A 19,896-nucleotide genomic window follows, 5' to 3' on the forward strand; every position below is an offset into this window, starting at 1 on the left:
CTATCTATCTATCTATCTATCTATCTATCTCCTATCTATCTATCTATCTATCTATCTCCTATCTATCTATCTATCTATCTATCTATCTCCTATCTATCTATCTATCTCCTATCTATCTATCTATCTATCTATCTATCTCCTATCTATCTATCTATCTCCTATCTATCTATCTCTCTATCTATCTCCTATCTATCTATCTCCTATCTATCTATCGATCTATCTCATATCTATCTATCTCCCTTTCTATCTATCTATTTCCGATCTATCTCATATCTATCTATCTATCTCATATCTATCTATCTATCTCATATCTATCTATCTATCTATCTCATATCTATCTATCTATCTCCTATCTATCTATCTCCTATCTATCTATCTATCTATCTCCTATCTATCTATCTATCTATCTCCTATCTATCTATCTATCTATCTATCTATCTCCTATCTATCTATCTATCTATCTCCTATCTATCTATCTATCTATCTATCTCCTATCTATCTATCTATCTATCTCCTATCTATCTCCTATCTATCTATCTATCTCCTATCTATCTCCTATCTATCTATCTCCTATCTATCTATCTATCTATCTCCTATCTATCTCCTATCTATCTCCTATCTATCTCCTATCTATCTATCTCCTATCTATCTATCTATCTCCTATCTATCTATCGATCTATCTCATATCTATCTATCTATCTATCTATCTATCTATCTCATATCTATCTATCTATCTATCTCTCTATCTATCTCCTATCTATCTATCTCTCTATCTATCTCCTATCTATCTATCTCCTATCTATCTATCTATCTCCTATCTATCTATCGATCTATCTCATATCTATCTATCTCCCTTTCTATCTATCTATTTCCGATCTATCTCCTATCTATCTATCTATCTCATATCTATCTATCTATCTCCTATCTATCTATCTCCTATCTATCTATCTATCTATCTCCTATCTATCTATCTATCTCCTATCTATCTATCTATCTCCTATCTATCTATCTATCTCATATCTATCTATCTATCTCCTATCTATCTATCTCCTATCTATCTATCTCCGATCTATCTCCTATCTATCTATCTCATATCTATCTATCTATCTATCTCCTATCTATCTATCTCCTATCTATCTATCTCCGATCTATCTCCTATCTATCTATCTCATATCTATCTATCTATCTATCTCATATCTATCTATCTCCTATCTATCTATCTCATATCTATCTATCTATCTCATATCTATCTATCTATCTATCTCCTATCTATCTATCTATCTATCTATCTATCTATCTATCTCCTATCTATCTATCTATCTCATATCTATCTATCTATCTATCTATCTATCTCATATCTATCTATCTATCTATCTATCTCATATCTATCTATCTATCTCCTATCTATCTCCTATCTATCTATCTCCTATCTATCTCCTATCTATCTATCTCCTATCTATCTATCTATCTATCTCCTATCTATCTATCTATCTCCTATCTATCTATCTATCTCCTATCTATCTATCTATCTATCTATCTATCTATCTATCTATCTATCTATCTATCTATCTCCTATCTATCTATCTATCTCCTATCTCCTATCTATCTCCTATCTATCTATCTATCTATCTCCTATCTATCTCCTATCTATCTATCTATCTATCTATCTACGATCAAGCTTGATAAAGACTCTGTGCGAGTCGAAACGTTGCTTTTGCTGTATCTTTTAAAAAACATGGAATAAAGAAAACCACTTTTTGCACGATACTCCCGGAGTGCTGCCCAATTTCTCATCGTATTTCATCATAGGATCCGTGGCCCGATCCCAGTGTGCCTGCACCCACCACCATTTGCTCATTTTGGTGTGCTGTCTTCATTTTCTTGAAGTATCTATCTATCTCCTATCTATCTATCTATCTATCTCCTATCTATCTATCTATCTATCTCCTATCTATCTATCTATCTCCTATCTATCTATCTATCTATCTCATATCTATCTATCTCCTATCTATCTATCTATCTATCTCCTATCTATCTATCTATCTATCTCCTATCTATCTATCTATCTATCTCCTATCTATCTATCTCCTATCTCTCTATCTATCTCATATCTATCTCCTATCTATCTATCTATCTATCTATCATCTATCTCCTATCTATCTATCTATCTATCTATCTATCTATCTCCTATCTATCTATCTCCTATCTATCTCCTATCTATCTCCTATCTATCTATCTATCTCATATCTATCTATCTATCTCCTATCTATCTATCTATCTCCTATCTATCTATCTATCTCCTATCTATCTATCTATCTCCTATCTATCTATCTATCTCCTATCTATCTATCTATCTCTCTCTCTCTCTCCTATCTATCTCTCTCCTATCTATCTCTCTCCTATCTATCTCTCTCCTATCTATCTCATATCTATCTATCTATCTATCTCATATCTATCTATCTATCTATCTCATATCTCTCTCCTATCTATCTATCTCTCTCCTATCTATCTATCTCTCTCCTATCTATCTATCTCTCTCCTATCTATCTATCTCTCTCCTATCTATCTATCTCTCTCCTATCTATCTATCTATCTATCTCTCTCCTATCTATCTATCTATCTCTCTCCTATCTATCTATCTATCTCTCTCCTATCTATCTATCTATCTCTCTCCTATCTATCTATCTATCTCTCTCCTATCTATCTATCTATCTCTCTCCTATCTATCTATCTATCTATCTATCTATCTATCTATCTATCTATCTCCTATCTATCTATCTATCTATCTCCTATCTATCTATCTATCTATCTCCTATCTATCTATCTATCTCCTATCTCCTATCTCCTATCTCCTATCTATCTATCTATCTATCTCCTATCTATCTATCTCTCTCCTATCTATCTATCTATCTATCTATCTATCTCTCTCCTATCTATCTATCTATCTCTCTCCTATCTATCTATCTATCTCCTATCTATCTATCTATCTATCTATCTATCTATCTATCTCTCTCCTATCTATCTATCTATCTATCTATCTCCTATCTATCTCCTATCTATCTATCTATCTATCTATCTCCTATCTATCTATCTATCTCCTATCTATCTCCTATCTATCTATCTCCTATCTATCTATCTCCTATCTATCTATCTCTCTCCTATCTATCTATCTCTCTCCTATCTATCTATCTCTCTCCTATCTATCTATCTCTCTCCTATCTATCTATCTCTCTCCTATCTATCTCTCTCCTATCTATCTCCTATCTATCTATCTATCTCCTATCTATCTATCTATCTATCTCCTATCTATCTATCTATCTATCTATCTCCTATCTATCTATCTATCTCCTATCTATCTATCTATCTATCTATCTATCTATCTATCTCCTATCTATCTAACTCCTATCTATCTAACTATCTATCTCCTATCTATCTCCTATCTATCTATCTATCTCCTATCTATCTATCTATCTCCTATCTATCTATCTATCTCCTATCTATCTATCTATCTATCTCCTATCTATCTATCTATCTATCTCCTATCTATCTATCTATCTCCTATCTATCTATCTATCTCCTATCTATCTCCTATCTATCTCCTATCTATCTATCTATCTATCTCCTATCTATCTATCTATCTACCTATCTATCTATCTATCTATCTATCATCTATCTATCTATCTATCTCCTATCTATCTATCTATCTATCTCCTATCTATCTATCTATCTATCTATCTATCTATCTCCTATCTATCTATCTATCTATCTATCTATCTATCTCCTATCTATCTCCTATCTATCTATCTATCTATCTATCTATCTATCTCCTATCTATCTCCTATCTATCTATCTATCTATCTCCTATCTATCTCCTATCTATCTATCTATCTATCTATCTATCCATCTATCTCCTATCTATCTATCTATCTATCTATCTATCTATCTATCTCCTATCTATCTATCTATCTATCTATCTATCTATCTATCTCCTATCTATCTATCTATCTATCTCCTATCTATCTATCTATCTATCTCCTATCTATCTATCTATCTATCTCCTATCTATCTATCTATCTATCTCCTATCTATCTATCTATCTCCTATCTATCTCCTATCTATCTCCTATCTATCTATCTATCTCCTATCTATCTATCTATCTATCTATCTATCTATCATCTATCTATCTATCTATCTCCTATCTATCTATCTATCTATCTCCTATCTATCTATCTATCTATCTATCTATCTATCTCCTATCTATCTCCTATCTATCTATCTATCTATCTCCTATCTATCTCCTATCTATCTATCTATCTATCTATCTATCCATCTATCTCCTATCTATCTATCTATCTATCTATCTATCTATCTCCTATCTATCTATCTATCTATCTATCTCCTATCTATCTATCTATCTATCTATCTATCTATCTCCTATCTATCTTCTTTCTATCTATCTATCTATCTATCTAATATCTATCTATCTCCTATCTATCTCATATCTATCTATCTATCTATCTATCTATCTATCTATCTATCTCCTATCTATCTATCTATCTATCTCCTTATCTATCTATCATCTATCTATCTATCTATCTATCTATCTCCTATCTATCTATCTCCTATCTATCTATCTATCTATCTATCTATCTATCATCTATCTATCTATCTATCTCCTATCTATCTATCTATCTCATATCTATCTATCTCCTATCTATCTCCTATCTACCTACCTATCTATGTTGTTGCAGTACTCCTGTAGATCACTTACCTTGCTGTGACACTTTCTGCATGTTTGGGTTCTGCCTGGCGTTCCCTGTAGACATGAGATCCATTAGACGTGTCAGATATTTTACTGCACACAACTCATCTGTTACAGGGTTTTCAGGACGTCCTGGTCAACTTCAAACAAATCAGTGCAAGATCGTGGCACCGCGTTATACAGCAGAGAACGTGGCACCGCGTTACGCAGCAGAGAACGTGGCACCGCGTTACACAGCAGAGAACGTGGCACCGCGTTACACAGCACAGAACGTGGCACCGCGTTACACAGCACAGAACGTGGCACCGCGTTACACAGCACAGAACGTGGCACCGCGTTACACAGCACAGAACGTGGCACCGCGTTACACAGCACAGAACGTGGCACCGCGTTACACAGCACAGAACGTGGCACCGCGTTACACAGCACAGAACGTGGCACCGCGTTACACAGCACAGAACGTGGCACCGCGTTACACAGCACAGAACGTGGCACCGCGTTACACAGCACAGAACGTGGCACCGCGTTACACAGCACAGAACGTAACGCGTTACACAGCACAGAACGTGGCACCGCGTTACGCAGCAGAGAACGTGGCACCGCGTTACGCAGCACAGAACGTGGCACCGCGTTACACAGCAGAGAACGTGGCACCGCGTTACACAGCAGAGAACGTGGCACCGCGTTACGCAGCACAGAACGTGGCACCGCGTTACACAGCAGAGAACGTGGCACCGCGTTACGCAGCACAGAACGTGGCACCGCGTTACGCAGCACAGAACGTGGCACCGCGTTACGCAGCACAGAACGTGGCACCGCGTTACGCAGCACAGAACGTGGCACCGCGTTACGCAGCAGAGAACGTGGCACCGCGTTACGCAGCACAGAACGTGGCACCGCGTTACGCAGCACAGAACATGGCACCGCGTTACGCAGCACAGAACGTGGCACCGCGTTACGCAGCACAGAACGTGGCACCGCATTACGCAGCAGAGAACGTGGCCCAGCGTTACACAGCAGAGATCGTGGCACCGCGTTACACAGCAGAGAACGTGGCACCGCGTTACGCAGCACAGAACGTGGCACCGCGTTACACAGCAGAGAACGTGGCACCGCGTTACGCAGCACAGAACGTGGCACAGCGTTACGCAGCACAGAACGTGGCACCGCGTTACGCAGCACAGAACGTGGCACCGCGTTACGCAGCACAGAACGTGGCACCGCGTTACGCAGCAGAGAACGTGGCACCGCGTTACGCAGCACAGAACGTGGCACCGCGTTACGCAGCACAGAACATGGCACCGCGTTACGCAGCACAGAACGTGGCACCGCGTTACGCAGCACAGAACGTGGCACCGCATTACGCAGCAGAGAACGTGGCCCAGCGTTACACAGCAGAGATCGTGGCACCGTGTTACACAGCAGAGATCGTGGCACCGCGTTACGCAGCACAGAACGTGGCACCGCATTACGCAGCAGAGAACGTGGCCCAGCGTTACACAGCAGAGATCGTGGCACCGTGTTACACAGCAGAGATCGTGGCACCGCATTACGCAGCAGAGAACGTGGCACCGCGTTACACAGCAGAGAACGTGGCACCGCATTACGCAGCACAGAACGTGGCACCGCATTACGCAGCAGAGAACGTGGCACCGCGTTACACAGCAGAGAACAGGGCAGCACCAGGTTATTTTGGATACGGGAGGGCACCGTCTGTACATGTCAGGACTGGTGCTGATGAGCAATGTACTGGACCCTGCCAGAATCTCTGCAGCGCTGGTGCCAGGCGGATCCCTGCCAGGATCATTACTGACAAATGTGTATCAGAGGGAGGATAATAACTTCCTAATGAGCAGCAGGAAACCGTATGGTGGAGACCCCGACCATCACAGCACCAGCCACACAGTCCACAACACTACTGAGCTCAGCCACGAGAGGAGACTTACCTCCAAGGACACCCACAAACTTCTCCAGCAGGAACAGGATCTGCTTTATGTACATCAGGTTTTTTGCCTTCAGTCGACTCCTGGAAATGAGAGGAAAAATATCAGTCACAATCTCAGTACAGGATAAGTAATGTCATGTGTGTACACAGTGACTGCACCAGCAGCAGAATAGTGAGTGCAGCTCTGGGGTATAATACAGGATGTAACTCAGGATCAGTACAGGATAAGTAATGTCATGTATGTACACAGTGACTGCACCAGCAGCAGAATAGTGAGTGCAGCTCTGGGGTATAATACAGGATGTAACTCAGGATCAGTACAGGATAAGTAATGTCATGTACACATTGGCTGCACCAGCAGCAGAATAGTGAGTGCAGCTCTGGGGTATAATACAGGATGTAACTCAGGATCAGTACAGGATAAGTAATGTCATGTATGTACACAGTGACTGCACCAGCAGCAGAATAGTGAGTGCAGCTCTGGAGTATAATACAGGATGTAACTCAGGATCAGTACAGGATAAGTAATGTCATGTATGTACACAGTGACTGCACCAGCAGCAGAATAGTGAGTGCAGCTCTGGAGTATAATACAGGATGTAACTCAGGATCAGTACAGGATAAGTAATGTCATGTATGTACACAGTGACTGCACCAGCAGCAGAATAGTGAGTGCAGCTCTGGGGTATAATACAGGATGTAACTCAGGATCAGTACAGGATAAGTAATGTCATGTACACATTGGCTGCACCAGCAGCAGAATAGTGAGTGCAGCTCTGGGGTATAATACAGGATGTAACTCAGGATCAGTACAGGATAAGTAATGTCATGTATGTACACAGTGACTGCACCAGCAGCAGAATAGTGAGTGCAGCTCTGGAGTATAATACAGGATGTAACTCAGGATCAGTACAGGATAAGTAATGTCATGTATGTACACAGTGACTGCACCAGCAGCAGAATAGTGAGTGCAGCTCTGGAGTATAATACAGGATGTAACTCAGGATCAGTACAGGATAAGTAATGTCATGTATGTACACAGTGACTGCACCAGCAGCAGAATAGTGAGTGCAGCTCTGGGGTATAATACAGGATGTAACTCAGGATCAGTACAGGATAAGTAATGTCATGTACACATTGGCTGCACCAGCAGCAGAATAGTGAGTGCAGCTCTGGGGTATAATACAGGATGTAACTCAGGATCAGTACAGGATAAGTAATGTCATGTATGTACACAGTGACTGCACCAGCAGCAGAATAGTGAGTGCAGCTCTGGAGTATAATACAGGATGTAACTCAGGATCAGTACAGGATAAGTAATGTCATGTATGTACACAGTGACTGCACCAGCAGCAGAATAGTGAGTGCAGCTCTGGGGTATAATACAGGATGTAACTCAGGATCAGTACAGGATAAGTAATGTCATGTATGTACACAGTGACTGCACCAGCAGCAGAATAGTGAGTGCAGCTCTGGGGTATAATACAGGATGTAACTCAGGATCAGTACAGGATAAGTAATGTCATGTACACATTGGCTGCACCAGCAGCAGAATAGTGAGTGCAGCTCTGGGGTATAATACAGGATGTAACTCAGGATCAGTACAGGATAAGTAATGTCATGTATGTACACAGTGACTGCACCAGCAGCAGAATAGTGAGTGCAGCTCTGGAGTATAATACAGGATGTAACTCAGGATCAGTACAGGATAAGTAATGTCATGTATGTACACAGTGACTGCACCAGCAGCAGAATAGTGAGTGCAGCTCTGGGGTATAATACAGGATGTAACTCAGGATCAGTACAGGATAAGTAATGTCATGTATGTACACAGTGACTGCACCAGCAGCAGAATAGTGAGTGCAGCTCTGGGGTATAATACAGGATGTAACTCAGGATCAGTACAGGATAAGTAATGTCATGTATGTACACAGTGACTACACCAGCAGCAGAATAGTGAGTGGAGCTCTGGAGTATAATACAGGATGTAACTCAGGATCAGTACAGGATAAGTAATGTCGTGTATGTACACAGTGACTGCACCAGCAGCAGAATAGTGAGTGCAGCTCTGGAGTATAATACAGGATGTAACTCAGGATCAGTACAGGATAAGTAATGTCATGTATGTACACAGTGACTGCACCAGCAGCAGAATAGTGAGTGCAGCTCTGGAGTATAATACAGGATGTAACTCAGGATCAGTACAGGATAAGTAATGTCATGTATGTACACAGTGACTGCACCAGCAGCAGAATAGTGAGTGCAGCTCTGGGGTATAATACAGGATGTAACTCAGGATCAGTACAGGATAAGTAATGTCATGTACACAGTGGCTGCACCAGCAGCAGAATAGTGAGTGCAGCTCTGGGGTATAATACAGGATGTAACTCAGGATCAGTACAGGATAAGTAATGTCATGTATGTACACAGTGACTGCACCAGCAGCAGAATAGTGAGTGCAGCTCTGGGGTATAATACAGGATGTAACTCAGGATCAGTACAGGATAAGTAATGTCATGTATGTACACAGTGGCTGCACCAGCAGCAGAATAGTGAGTGCAGCTCTGGAGTATAATACAGGATGTAACTCAGGATCCGTACAGGATAGGTAATGTCATGTACACAGTGGCTGCACCAGCAGCAGAATAGTGAGTGCAGCTCTGGAGTATAATACAGGATGTAACTCAGGATCCGTACAGGATAAGTAATGTCATGTATGTACAGTGACTGCTCCAGCAGCAGAATAGTGAGTGCAGCTCTGGGGTATAATACAGGATGTAACTCAGGATCAGTACAGGATAAGTAATGTCATGTATGTACACAGTGACTGCACCAGCAGCAGAATAGTGAGTGCAGCTCTGGGGTATAATACAGGATGTAACTCAGGATCAGTACAGGATAAGTAATGTCATGTATGTACACAGTGACTGCACCAGCAGCAGAATAGTGAGTGCAGCTCTGGGGTATAATACAGGATGTAACTCAGGATCAGTACAGGATAAGTAATGTCATGTATGTACACAGTGACTGCACCAGCAGCAGAATAGTGAGTGCAGCTCTGGGGTATAATACAGGATGTAACTCAGGATCAGTACAGGATAAGTAATGTCATGTATGTACACAGTGACTGCACCAGCAGCAGAATAGTGAGTGCAGCTCTGGGGTATAATACAGAATGTAACTCAGGATCAGTACAGGATAAGTAATGTCATGTACACAGTGGCTGCACCAGCAGCAGAATAGTGAGTGCAGCTCTGGGGTATAATACAGGATGTAACTCAGGATCAGTACAGGATAAGTAATGTCATGTATGTACACAGTGACTGCACCAGCAGCAGAATAGTGAGTGCAGCTCTGGGGTATAATACAGGATGTAACTCAGGATCAGTACAGGATAAGTAATGTCATGTATGTACACAGTGACTGCACTAGCAGCAGAATAGTGAGTGTAGCTCTGGGGTATAATACAGGATGTAACTCAGGATCAGTACAGGATAAGTAATGTCATGTATGTACACAGTGACTGCACCAGCAGCAGAATAGTGAGTGCAGCTCTGGAGTATAATACAGGATGTAACTCAGGATCAGTACAGGATAAGTAATGTCATGTATGTACACAGTGACTGCACCAGCAGCAGAATAGTGAGTGCAGCTCTAGGGTATAATACAGGATGTAACTCAGGATCAGTACAGGATAAGTAATGTCATGTATGTACACAGTGACTGCACCAGCAGCAGAATAGTGAGTGCAGCTCTGGAGTATAATACAGGATGTAACTCAGGATCAGTACAGGATAAGTAATGTCATGTATGTACACAGTGACTGCACCAGCAGCAGAATAGTGAGTGCAGCTCTGGAGTATAATACAGGATGTAACTCAGGATCAGTACAGGATAAGTAATGTCATGTATGTACACAGTGACTGCACCAGCAGCAGAATAGTGAGTGCAGCTCTGGGTATAATACAGGATGTAACTCAGGATCAGTACAGGATAAGTAATGTCATGTATGTACAGTGACTGCACCAGCAGCAGAATAGTGAGTGCAGCTCTGGGGTATAATACAGGATGTAACTCAGGATCAGTACAGGATAAGTAATGTCATGTATGTACACAGTGACTGCACCAGCAGCAGAATAGTGAGTGCAGCTCTGGAGTATAATACAGGATGTAACTCAGGATCAGTACAGGATAAGTAATGTCATGTATGTACACAGTGACTGCACCAGCAGCAGAATAGTGAGTGCAGCTCTGGGGTATAATACAGGATGTAACTCAGGATCAGTACAGGATAAGTAATGTCATGTATGTACACAGTGACTGCACCAGCAGCAGAATAGTGAGTGCAGCTCTGGGGTATAATACAGGATGTAACTCAGGATCAGTACAGGATAAGTAATGTCATGTATGTACACAGTGACTGCACCAGCAGCAGAAAAGTGAGTGCAGCTCTGGGGTATAATACAGGATGTAACTCAGGATCAGTACAGGATAAGTAATGTCATGTATGTACACAGTGACTGCTCCAGCAGCAGAATAGTGAGTGCAGCTCTGGGGTATAATACAGGATGTAACTCAGGATCAGTACAGGATAAGTAATGTCATGTATGTACACAGTGACTGCTCCAGCAGCAGAATAGTGAGTGCAGCTCTGGGGTATAATACAGGATGTAACTCAGGATCAGTACAGGATAAGTAATGTCATGTATGTACACAGTGACTGCACCAGCAGCAGAATAGTGAGTGCAGCTCTGGGGTATAATACAGGATGTAACTCAGGATCCGTACAGGATAAGTAATGTCATGTATGTACACAGTGACTGCACCAGCAGCAGAATAGTGAGTGCAGCTCTGGGGTATAATACAGGATGTAACTCAGGATCAGTACAGGATAAGTAATGTCATGTATGTACACAGTGACTGCACCAGCAGCAGAATAGTGAGTGCAGCTCTGGAGTATAATACAGGATGTAACTCAGGATCAGTACAGGATAAGTAATGTCATGTATGTACACAGTGACTGCACCAGCAGCAGAATACTGAGTGCAGCTCTGGGGTATAATACAGGATGTAACTCAGGATCAGTACAGGATAAGTAATGTCATGTATGTACACAGTGACTGCACCAGCAGCAGAATAGTGAGTGCAGCTCTGCAGTATAATACAGGATGTAACTCAGGATCAGTACAGGATAAGTAATGTCATGTATGTACACAGTGACTGCACCAGCAGCAGAATAGTGAGTGCAGCTCTGGGGTATAATACAGGATGTAACTCAGGATCAGTACAGGATAAGTAATGTCATGTATGTACACAGTGACTGCACCAGCAGCAGAATAGTGAGTGCAGCTCTGGAGTATAATACAGGATGTAACTCAGGATCAGTACAGGATAAGTAATGTCATGTATGTACACAGTGACTGCACCAGCAGCAGAATAGTGAGTGCAGCTCTGGAGTATAATACAGGATGTAACTCAGGATCAGTACAGGATAAGTAATGTCATGTATGTACACAGTGACTGCACCAGCAGCAGAATACTGAGTGCAGCTCTGGGGTATAATACAGGATGTAACTCAGGATCAGTACAGGATAAGTAATGTCATGTATGTACACAGTGACTGCACCAGCAGCAGAATAGTGAGTGCAGCTCTGGGGTATAATACAGGATGTAACTCAGGATCAGTACAGGATAAGTAATGTCATGTATGTACACAGTGACTGCACCAGCAGCAGAATAGTGAGTGCAGCTCTGGGGTATAATACAGGATGTAACTCAGGATCAGTACAGGATAAGTAATGTCATGTATGTACAGTGACTGCACCAGCAGCAGAATAGTGAGTGCAGCTCTGGGGTATAATACAGGATGTAACTCAGGATCAGTACAGGATAAGTAATGTCATGTATGTACACAGTGACTGCACCAGCAGCAGAATAGTGAGTGCAGCTCTGGGGTATAATACAGGATGTAACTCAGGATCAGTACAGGATAAGTAATGTCATGTATGTACAGTGACTGCACCAGCAGCAGAATAGTGAGTGCAGCTCTGGAGTATAATACAGGATGTAACTCAGGATCAGTACAGGATAAGTAATGTCATGTATGTACACAGTGACTGCACCAGCAGCAGAATAGTGAGTGCAGCTCTGGGGTATATTACAGGAGCTGGTTCTGGAGCTGAGTTCAGTAGAGGATAAGTAATGAGTACATACAAGGGTTAATGTGCGGGGGCTGGGGAGGGAGCAGGGAGCCGAAGCTGTCATCTCCAGTAATGGAGGAAAATTACCAGGGAAATGAACATGTGAGAGAGAACAGATTACAGAATGATTACAGTAAGTACCTGTATCGCTCCGTGTACTGCGCCAGCTGGGAGTGCGCCTGACACAACTGCAACGAGAGAGACAGAGAGTCAGCGTAGTCCCGGGCCATAAACTCAGCGTAGGGGCCGCAAACACAGCGCAGGGGCCCGGGGAGGACATGGAGATTACTCGGAGACTCTGACAATCACTGACAAGATGCGGCTATGAGGACGGACCTGCAGAACATCGCACGTGCAGTAATTAGCCGCGATTTCGGACGCCCTGATGAGCGATATAACAGCCCGGCGTGGGGCGAGAGCGCGGCCATTATGTGCTGCAATATTCACACAACCAATGTGGACCGAAAAACACACCAATAAAAATCCTATTCCTTTATACACAGTCCTGCTTATCACAGCTGAGGGTTTGTTGCAATTGTATCCAGATCCCTCTACTAGTTAGTTTGTTACATTGTATCGGCGCAGAGCTGTATCATCGCACGTACAACATTATCCAAGGTGGATGCGATGGTAGCAAACCCTCTGCTGCGAGACACATGATGGTCAGTAATGTTTTCTGGCGGATTCCTGGCGTTCGTTTGTGAAGCACCGGCCTGGTAAGGAGCCCCTGAGGCTCTGTTCACCTGAGTGAAGTTGCTCCCCCCCCCCCCACCACCTTATTCAAAACTAACAAAACTAACAAATTGGTTTGTGCTGGTTTGTGCAGCAGATAATAATAAAAGTTTCCAGAGGTCATCAGAGGTCAACCAGGCCCCCCCCCCCCCCCCACACATTTCCCAAATCAAACAAAACTGGTGCCAATCAATCCTGCTACATTTGTGCTGTTCAAATTTTTCTTTGTGCCGCTTTTGTTGTGAAGATATTAACGAATTTGTAAGGTCAAAAGGTCAACGCCCCCCCCCCCCCGACATTAACCGAATCAAACAAAAGTGGCGTCAAACGTTTGTGCCGCTATCATTCCTTCCAAAGTAAAACGTGTTCGCTCGCTCCCCCTGGTGATCAAACCAGAGAAGTGTCACTAGGTTGCTTATTTTTAACTTAAGTAAACAGCTAAACATACAATAAAAACCGATGGCGGCACAAACGAAAATTATTGCTGCACAAACGTTTGACGCCACTTTTGTTTGATTCGGTTAATGTGGGGGAGGGGGGGGGGGCTGGGCGACCTTTAGAACTTTACAAATTAGTTAATATCTTCAAAACAAAAACAGCAAAAAGCTAAATTTGAGCAGCACAAGCGTAGCAAAATTGATTGGCACCAGTTTTGTTTGATTTGGGTAAAGTTGGGGGCGGAGGGGGGGGGGGTTGGTTGACCTTTGATGACCTCTGGAAACTTTTATTAATTTCTTAAAAAGCGATAACGGCACAAACGAAAATTTATGCTGCACAAACTTTGACACCAATTTTTGATTTGAACAAGGTGGGGGCGGGCGGGGGGGGGGGGGCAACTTCCCTCAGGGGCTCTATTCACACGATGCATTTGCTGTACGCATCCATTGTGTTTGCACAGGCGCATTGTAAACGGGACGCACACGCAGTGTAATGCACATACGTCAAGGTTATGCTACAGCGCTGTAAACACAACGTTAACCTGCTGTAAACATATAGTATTGCGTTTACAAGGTGTTAGACGCTGCGTGTGATTACATTGATCTCCATCCACTCAGCGTCTCCGGCTCCGGACGCGTCACCTGCAGGTAAGTGATATGACGGGTAGTATCTACCCGCAGCCAATCCGGGGCAGGTCCGAGCACGCGACCTTATTATGAGGCGTCATGGCCGCCCAGATGCGCGAGATGATATAAATGGAAATGAAAGACGCGAGGCCGCGATGGGGAGAGAACAAACACAATTGGTCAAGGAGAATGGCGCTATTTGTTCACTCAGCCGGAAAACCAATTACAGCTTCATCACAAATCTATTGCTTTTCCCGCCGGCTTCACGGGAAGGACTCAGCATAACGGGGGCGCCATCTACACCCCGGAAATAATCTATTTATAGAAGAATCTAATTTACTAATCTATAGAGTGAGGTCATTAGAGGTCAGGCTCCCCCCCAATCCTTATCATACGCACAATACTGCCCTGTACTGCTGCGTATTGTACCTCTAACAGCATTATAACCTTGTGTAGGTGTGTAATGGGACCTTTGTGTATGTTATTAGTAGCAGCAGGACTGTGATATAAGGATTTATATTCTAGGAGTGTCCTCACACTGCTGTGCTCTGTGCTCTCTGCAGCCAGTGTTATGTATTGTCCCTGGTGAGATGTGTAATCAGACCTCACACTGCTGTGCTCTGTGCTCTCTGCAGCCAGTGTTATGTATTGTCCCTGGAGAGATGTGTAATCAGACCTCACACTGCTGTGCTCTGTGCTCTCTGCAGCCAGTGTTATGTATTGTCCCTGGAGAGATGTGTAATCAGACCTCACACTGCTGTGCTCTGTGCTCTCTGCAGCCAGTGTTATGTACTGTCCCTGGAGAGATGTGTAATCAGACCTCACACTGCTGTGCTCTGTGCTCTCTGCTGCCAGTGTTATGTATTGTCCCTGGAGAGATGTGTAATCAGACCTCACACTGCTGTGCTCTGTGTTCTCTGCACCCAGTGTTATGTACTGTCCCTGGAGAGATGTGTAATCAGACCTCACACTGCTGTGCTCTGTGCTCTCTGCAGCCAGTGTTATGTATTGCCCCTGGAGAGATGTGTAATCATACCTCACACTGCTGTGCTCTGTGCTCTCTGCAGCCAGTGTTATGTATTGTCCCTGGAGAAATGTGTAATCATACCTCACACTGCTGTGCTCTGTGCTCTCTGCAGCCAGTGTTATGTATTGTCCCTGGAGAGATGTGTAATCAGACCTCACACTGCTGTGCTCTGTGCTCTCTGCAGCCAGTGTTATGTATTGTCCCTGGAGAGATGTGTAATCAGATCTCACACTGCTGTGCTCTGTGCTCTCTGCAGCCAGTGTTATGTATTGTCCCTGGAGAGATGTGTAATCAGACCTCACACTGCTGTGCTCTGTGCTCTCTGCAGCCAGTGTTATGTATTGTCCCTGGAGAGATGTGTAATCAGACCTCACACTGCTGTGCTCTCTGCTGCCAGTGTTATGTACTGTCCCTGGAGAGATGTGTAATCATACCTCACACTGCTGTGCTCTGTGCTCTCTGCTGCCAGTGTTAGGTATTGTCCCTGTAGAGATGTGTAATCAGACCTTTGTGTATGTTATTAGTAGCAGCAGGACTGTGATAAATGGATTTATGTTGCAGGATTGTAGTGGGAGCATGACCTCACACTGCTGTGCACTGTGCACACAGCTCCACAGCATCTCCCCTCTGCTCTAAATCACTGCTACAGCTTTCCTTAGAGAAGAGTGAGGAAGATTTGAAGCAACTGAGAGCACAGCAGTGTGAGGACACACCTCCAGTACAATCCTGGAATATAAATCCATATATCACTGTCCTGCTGCTACTAACAGCATAACCAAAGGTCTGATTACACATCTCTACAGAGACAATATCTAACACTGGCTGCAGAGAGCACAGAGCACAGCAGTGTGAGGTCCTATTACACATCTCTCCAGGGACAATACATAACACTGGCTGCAGACAGCACAGAGCACAGCAGTGTGAGGTCTGATTACACATCTCTCCAGGGACAGTACATAACACTGGCTGCAGAGAGCACAGAGCACAGCAGTGTGAGGTCTGATTACACATCTCTCCAGGGACAATACATAACACTGGCTGCAGAGAGCATAGAGCACAGCAGTGTGAGGTCTGATTACACATCTCTCCAGGGACAATACATAACACTGGCTGCAGAGAGCACAGAGCACAGCAGTGTGAGGTCTGATTACACATCTCTCCAGGGACTATACATAACACTGGCTGCAGAGAGCACAGAGCACAGCAGTGTGAGGTGTGATTACACATCTCTCCAGGGACAATACATAACACTGGCTGCAGAGAGCACAGAGCACAGCAGTGTGAGGTCTGATTACACATCTCTCCAGGGACAGTACATAACACGGGCTGCAGAGAGCACAGAGCACAGCAGTGTGAGGTCTGATTACACATCTCTCCAGGGACAATACATAACACTGGCTGCAGAGAGCACAGAGCACAGCAGTGTGAGGTCTGATTACACATCTCTCCAGGGACAATACATAACACTGGCTGCAGAGAGCACAGAGCACAGCAGTGTGAGGTCTGATTACACATCTCTCCAGGGACAATACATAACACTGGCTGCAGAGAGCACAGAGCACAGCAGTGTGAGGTCTGATTACACATCTCTCCAGGGACAATACATAACACAGGATGCAGAGAGCACAGAGCACAGCAGTGTGAGGTCTGATTACACATCTCTCCAGGGACAATACATAACACTGGCTGCAGAGAGCACAGAGCACAGCAGTGTGAGGACACTCTCCAGTATAATCCTGGAATATAAATTCATATATCACAGTCCTACTGCTACTAACTACATACACAGAGGTCTGATTACACATCTGTGCAGGGACAGTACACGCCTGTATTCTGCAGGGTCACGCCTGCTGACAGGTTCCCTATAAAGTTTCTCTCACAGAACCTTTTTGCCCATAAGAAGACACAGAGGTGACATATGTATAGGTGACCCCGGGACCACGCCCTGCAGGGGGCGACACCTCCTCTCTGCACCTGGAGGGTAATAATAGCTATTACACTACACAAAGCTGCAGAGCTGATAATAATAATTCTATTATCTCCCCCTTCTATTCAGTCACACCACAGCAGCGAGCGGCGGCCTCCCCCGGGACATCTCCCGGCAGACGCTTCCATTTTCTACCTTAATTAATATTTTCCTTTTATCTGAAATTTGAAGAAAAAAAAAAATGACCCAAAGGGAGAAAGAATTTCATTAAAACTAAATTATTACTGCCATCTCCACCTTAAAGGGGACAGCGCCACACGCAGGAAGCGCAGGGTCGGTGCAGGCTGAACCTGATGTTTGGATGATGAAAAACATGGCTGCTTTATTTCAAAACACAGCGCCACACCTGAGCCTGGCCAGTGCTGGTATTACAGCTCAGAGTCATTCATCTCTATGCAGCTGCAATACCGGCACAAACCATGGTCAGGGGTGGCGCATAGATGATACAACCAGAGGGGGGCGCTAGTAGTAACACACCTCTACAAGTCTCACTGTGAACCTCTGACCCCAGGACTGCATCAGAGATGACCTGCAGTAACATGTAGGTAGGACATGGGTGTAGAGGGTGTGAGACTCACCTGGGCCCCGGTCACCTGGGAGCTGTACATGCCGGTGATGGTGTCTATCAGGTTATGAGCCTCGTCTATGATCACGACCTGGTCCTTCAGTTTGATGCCGGACGCCCGACGGGTGGAGTCATGGAGCAGCGTCTGGTACGGTAGGACGACCAGCTGCAAGACAAATGTCACGTCCTACAATTACTCACACATCAGGGATCACACCCCCCTATATCACTGGATGAGGGATCACACCCCCCTATATCACTGGATGAGAGATCACACCCCCCTATATCACTGGATGAGGGATCACACCCCCCTATATCACTGGATGAGGGATCACACCCCCTATATCACTGGATGAGAGATCACACCCCCCTATATCACTGGATGAGGGATCACACACCCCTATATCACTGGATGAGAGATCACACACCCCTATATCACTGGATGAGAGATCACACCCCCTATATCACTGGATGAGAGATCACACCCCCCTATATCACTGGATGAGGGATCACACACCCCTATATCACTGGATGAGAGATCACACCCCCTATATCACTGGATGAGGGATCACACCCCCCTATATCACTGGATGAGGGATCACACCCCCCTATATCACTGGATGAGAGATCACACCCCCCTATATCACTGGATGAGGGATCACACCCCCCTATATCACTGGATGAGGGATCACACCCCCCTATATCACTGGATGAGAGATCACACCCCCTATATCACTGGATGAGAGATCACACCGCCCTATATCACTGGATGAGGGATCACACCCCCTATATCACTGGATGAGGAATCACACCCCCTATATCACTGGATGAGGGATCACACCCCCGTATATCACTGGATGAGAGATCACACCCCCCTATATCACTGGATGAGAGATCACACCCCCTATATCACTGGATGAGAGATCACCCCCCTATATCACTGGATGAGAGATCACCCCCCTATATCACTGGATGAGAGATCACACCCCCCTATATCACTGGATGAGGGATCACCCCCCTATATCACTGGATGAGAGATCACACCCCCTATATCACTGGATGAGAGATCACACCCCCTATATCACTGGATGAGGGATCACACCCCCCTATATCACTGGATGAGAGATCACACCCCCCTATATCACTGGATGAGGGATCACACCCCCCTATATCACTGGATGAGGGATCACACCCCCTATATCACTGGATGAGGGATCACAACCCCCTATATCACTGGATGAGGGATCACACACCCCCTATATCACTGGATGAGAGATCACACCCCCCTATATCACTGGATGAGAGATCACACCCCCTATATCACTGGATGAGGGATCACACCCCCGTATATCACTGGATGAGAGATCACACCCCCCTATATCACTGGATGAGGGATCACCCCCCTATATCACTGGATGAGGAATCACACCCCCTATATCACTGGATGAGAGATCACACCCCCCTATATCACTGGATGAGAGATCACACACCCCTATATCACTGGATGAGAGATCACACCCCCTATATCACTGGATGAGGGATCACACCCCCCTATATCACTGGATGAGGGATCACACACCCCTATATCACTGGATGAGAGATCACACCCCCTAT

General features: G+C 44.2%; 1 protein-coding gene across 1 annotated transcript in view; it reads right to left on the reverse strand.

Moving 5' to 3' along the window:
* Positions 1–18,448, reverse strand: part of DDX11 (DEAD/H-box helicase 11) — a gene marked incomplete at its 5' end in the record, with an annotated part of 50,127 nt that extends 31,679 nt beyond the window's left edge. Inside the window, 4 exons of the mRNA XM_072131890.1 lie at positions 4,772–4,816; positions 6,709–6,788; positions 13,049–13,095; positions 18,296–18,448. Coding sequence (XP_071987991.1) covers positions 4,772–4,816; positions 6,709–6,788; positions 13,049–13,095; positions 18,296–18,448 — 325 coding nt within the window. The remainder of the gene's footprint in view (positions 1–4,771; positions 4,817–6,708; positions 6,789–13,048; positions 13,096–18,295) is intronic.
* Positions 18,449–19,896: the final 1,448 nt, after the last annotated feature.

Source organism: Engystomops pustulosus, unplaced genomic scaffold (genome assembly GCF_040894005.1).
Source record: "Engystomops pustulosus unplaced genomic scaffold, aEngPut4.maternal MAT_SCAFFOLD_169, whole genome shotgun sequence".
NCBI lineage: Eukaryota > Metazoa > Chordata > Amphibia > Anura > Leptodactylidae > Engystomops > Engystomops pustulosus.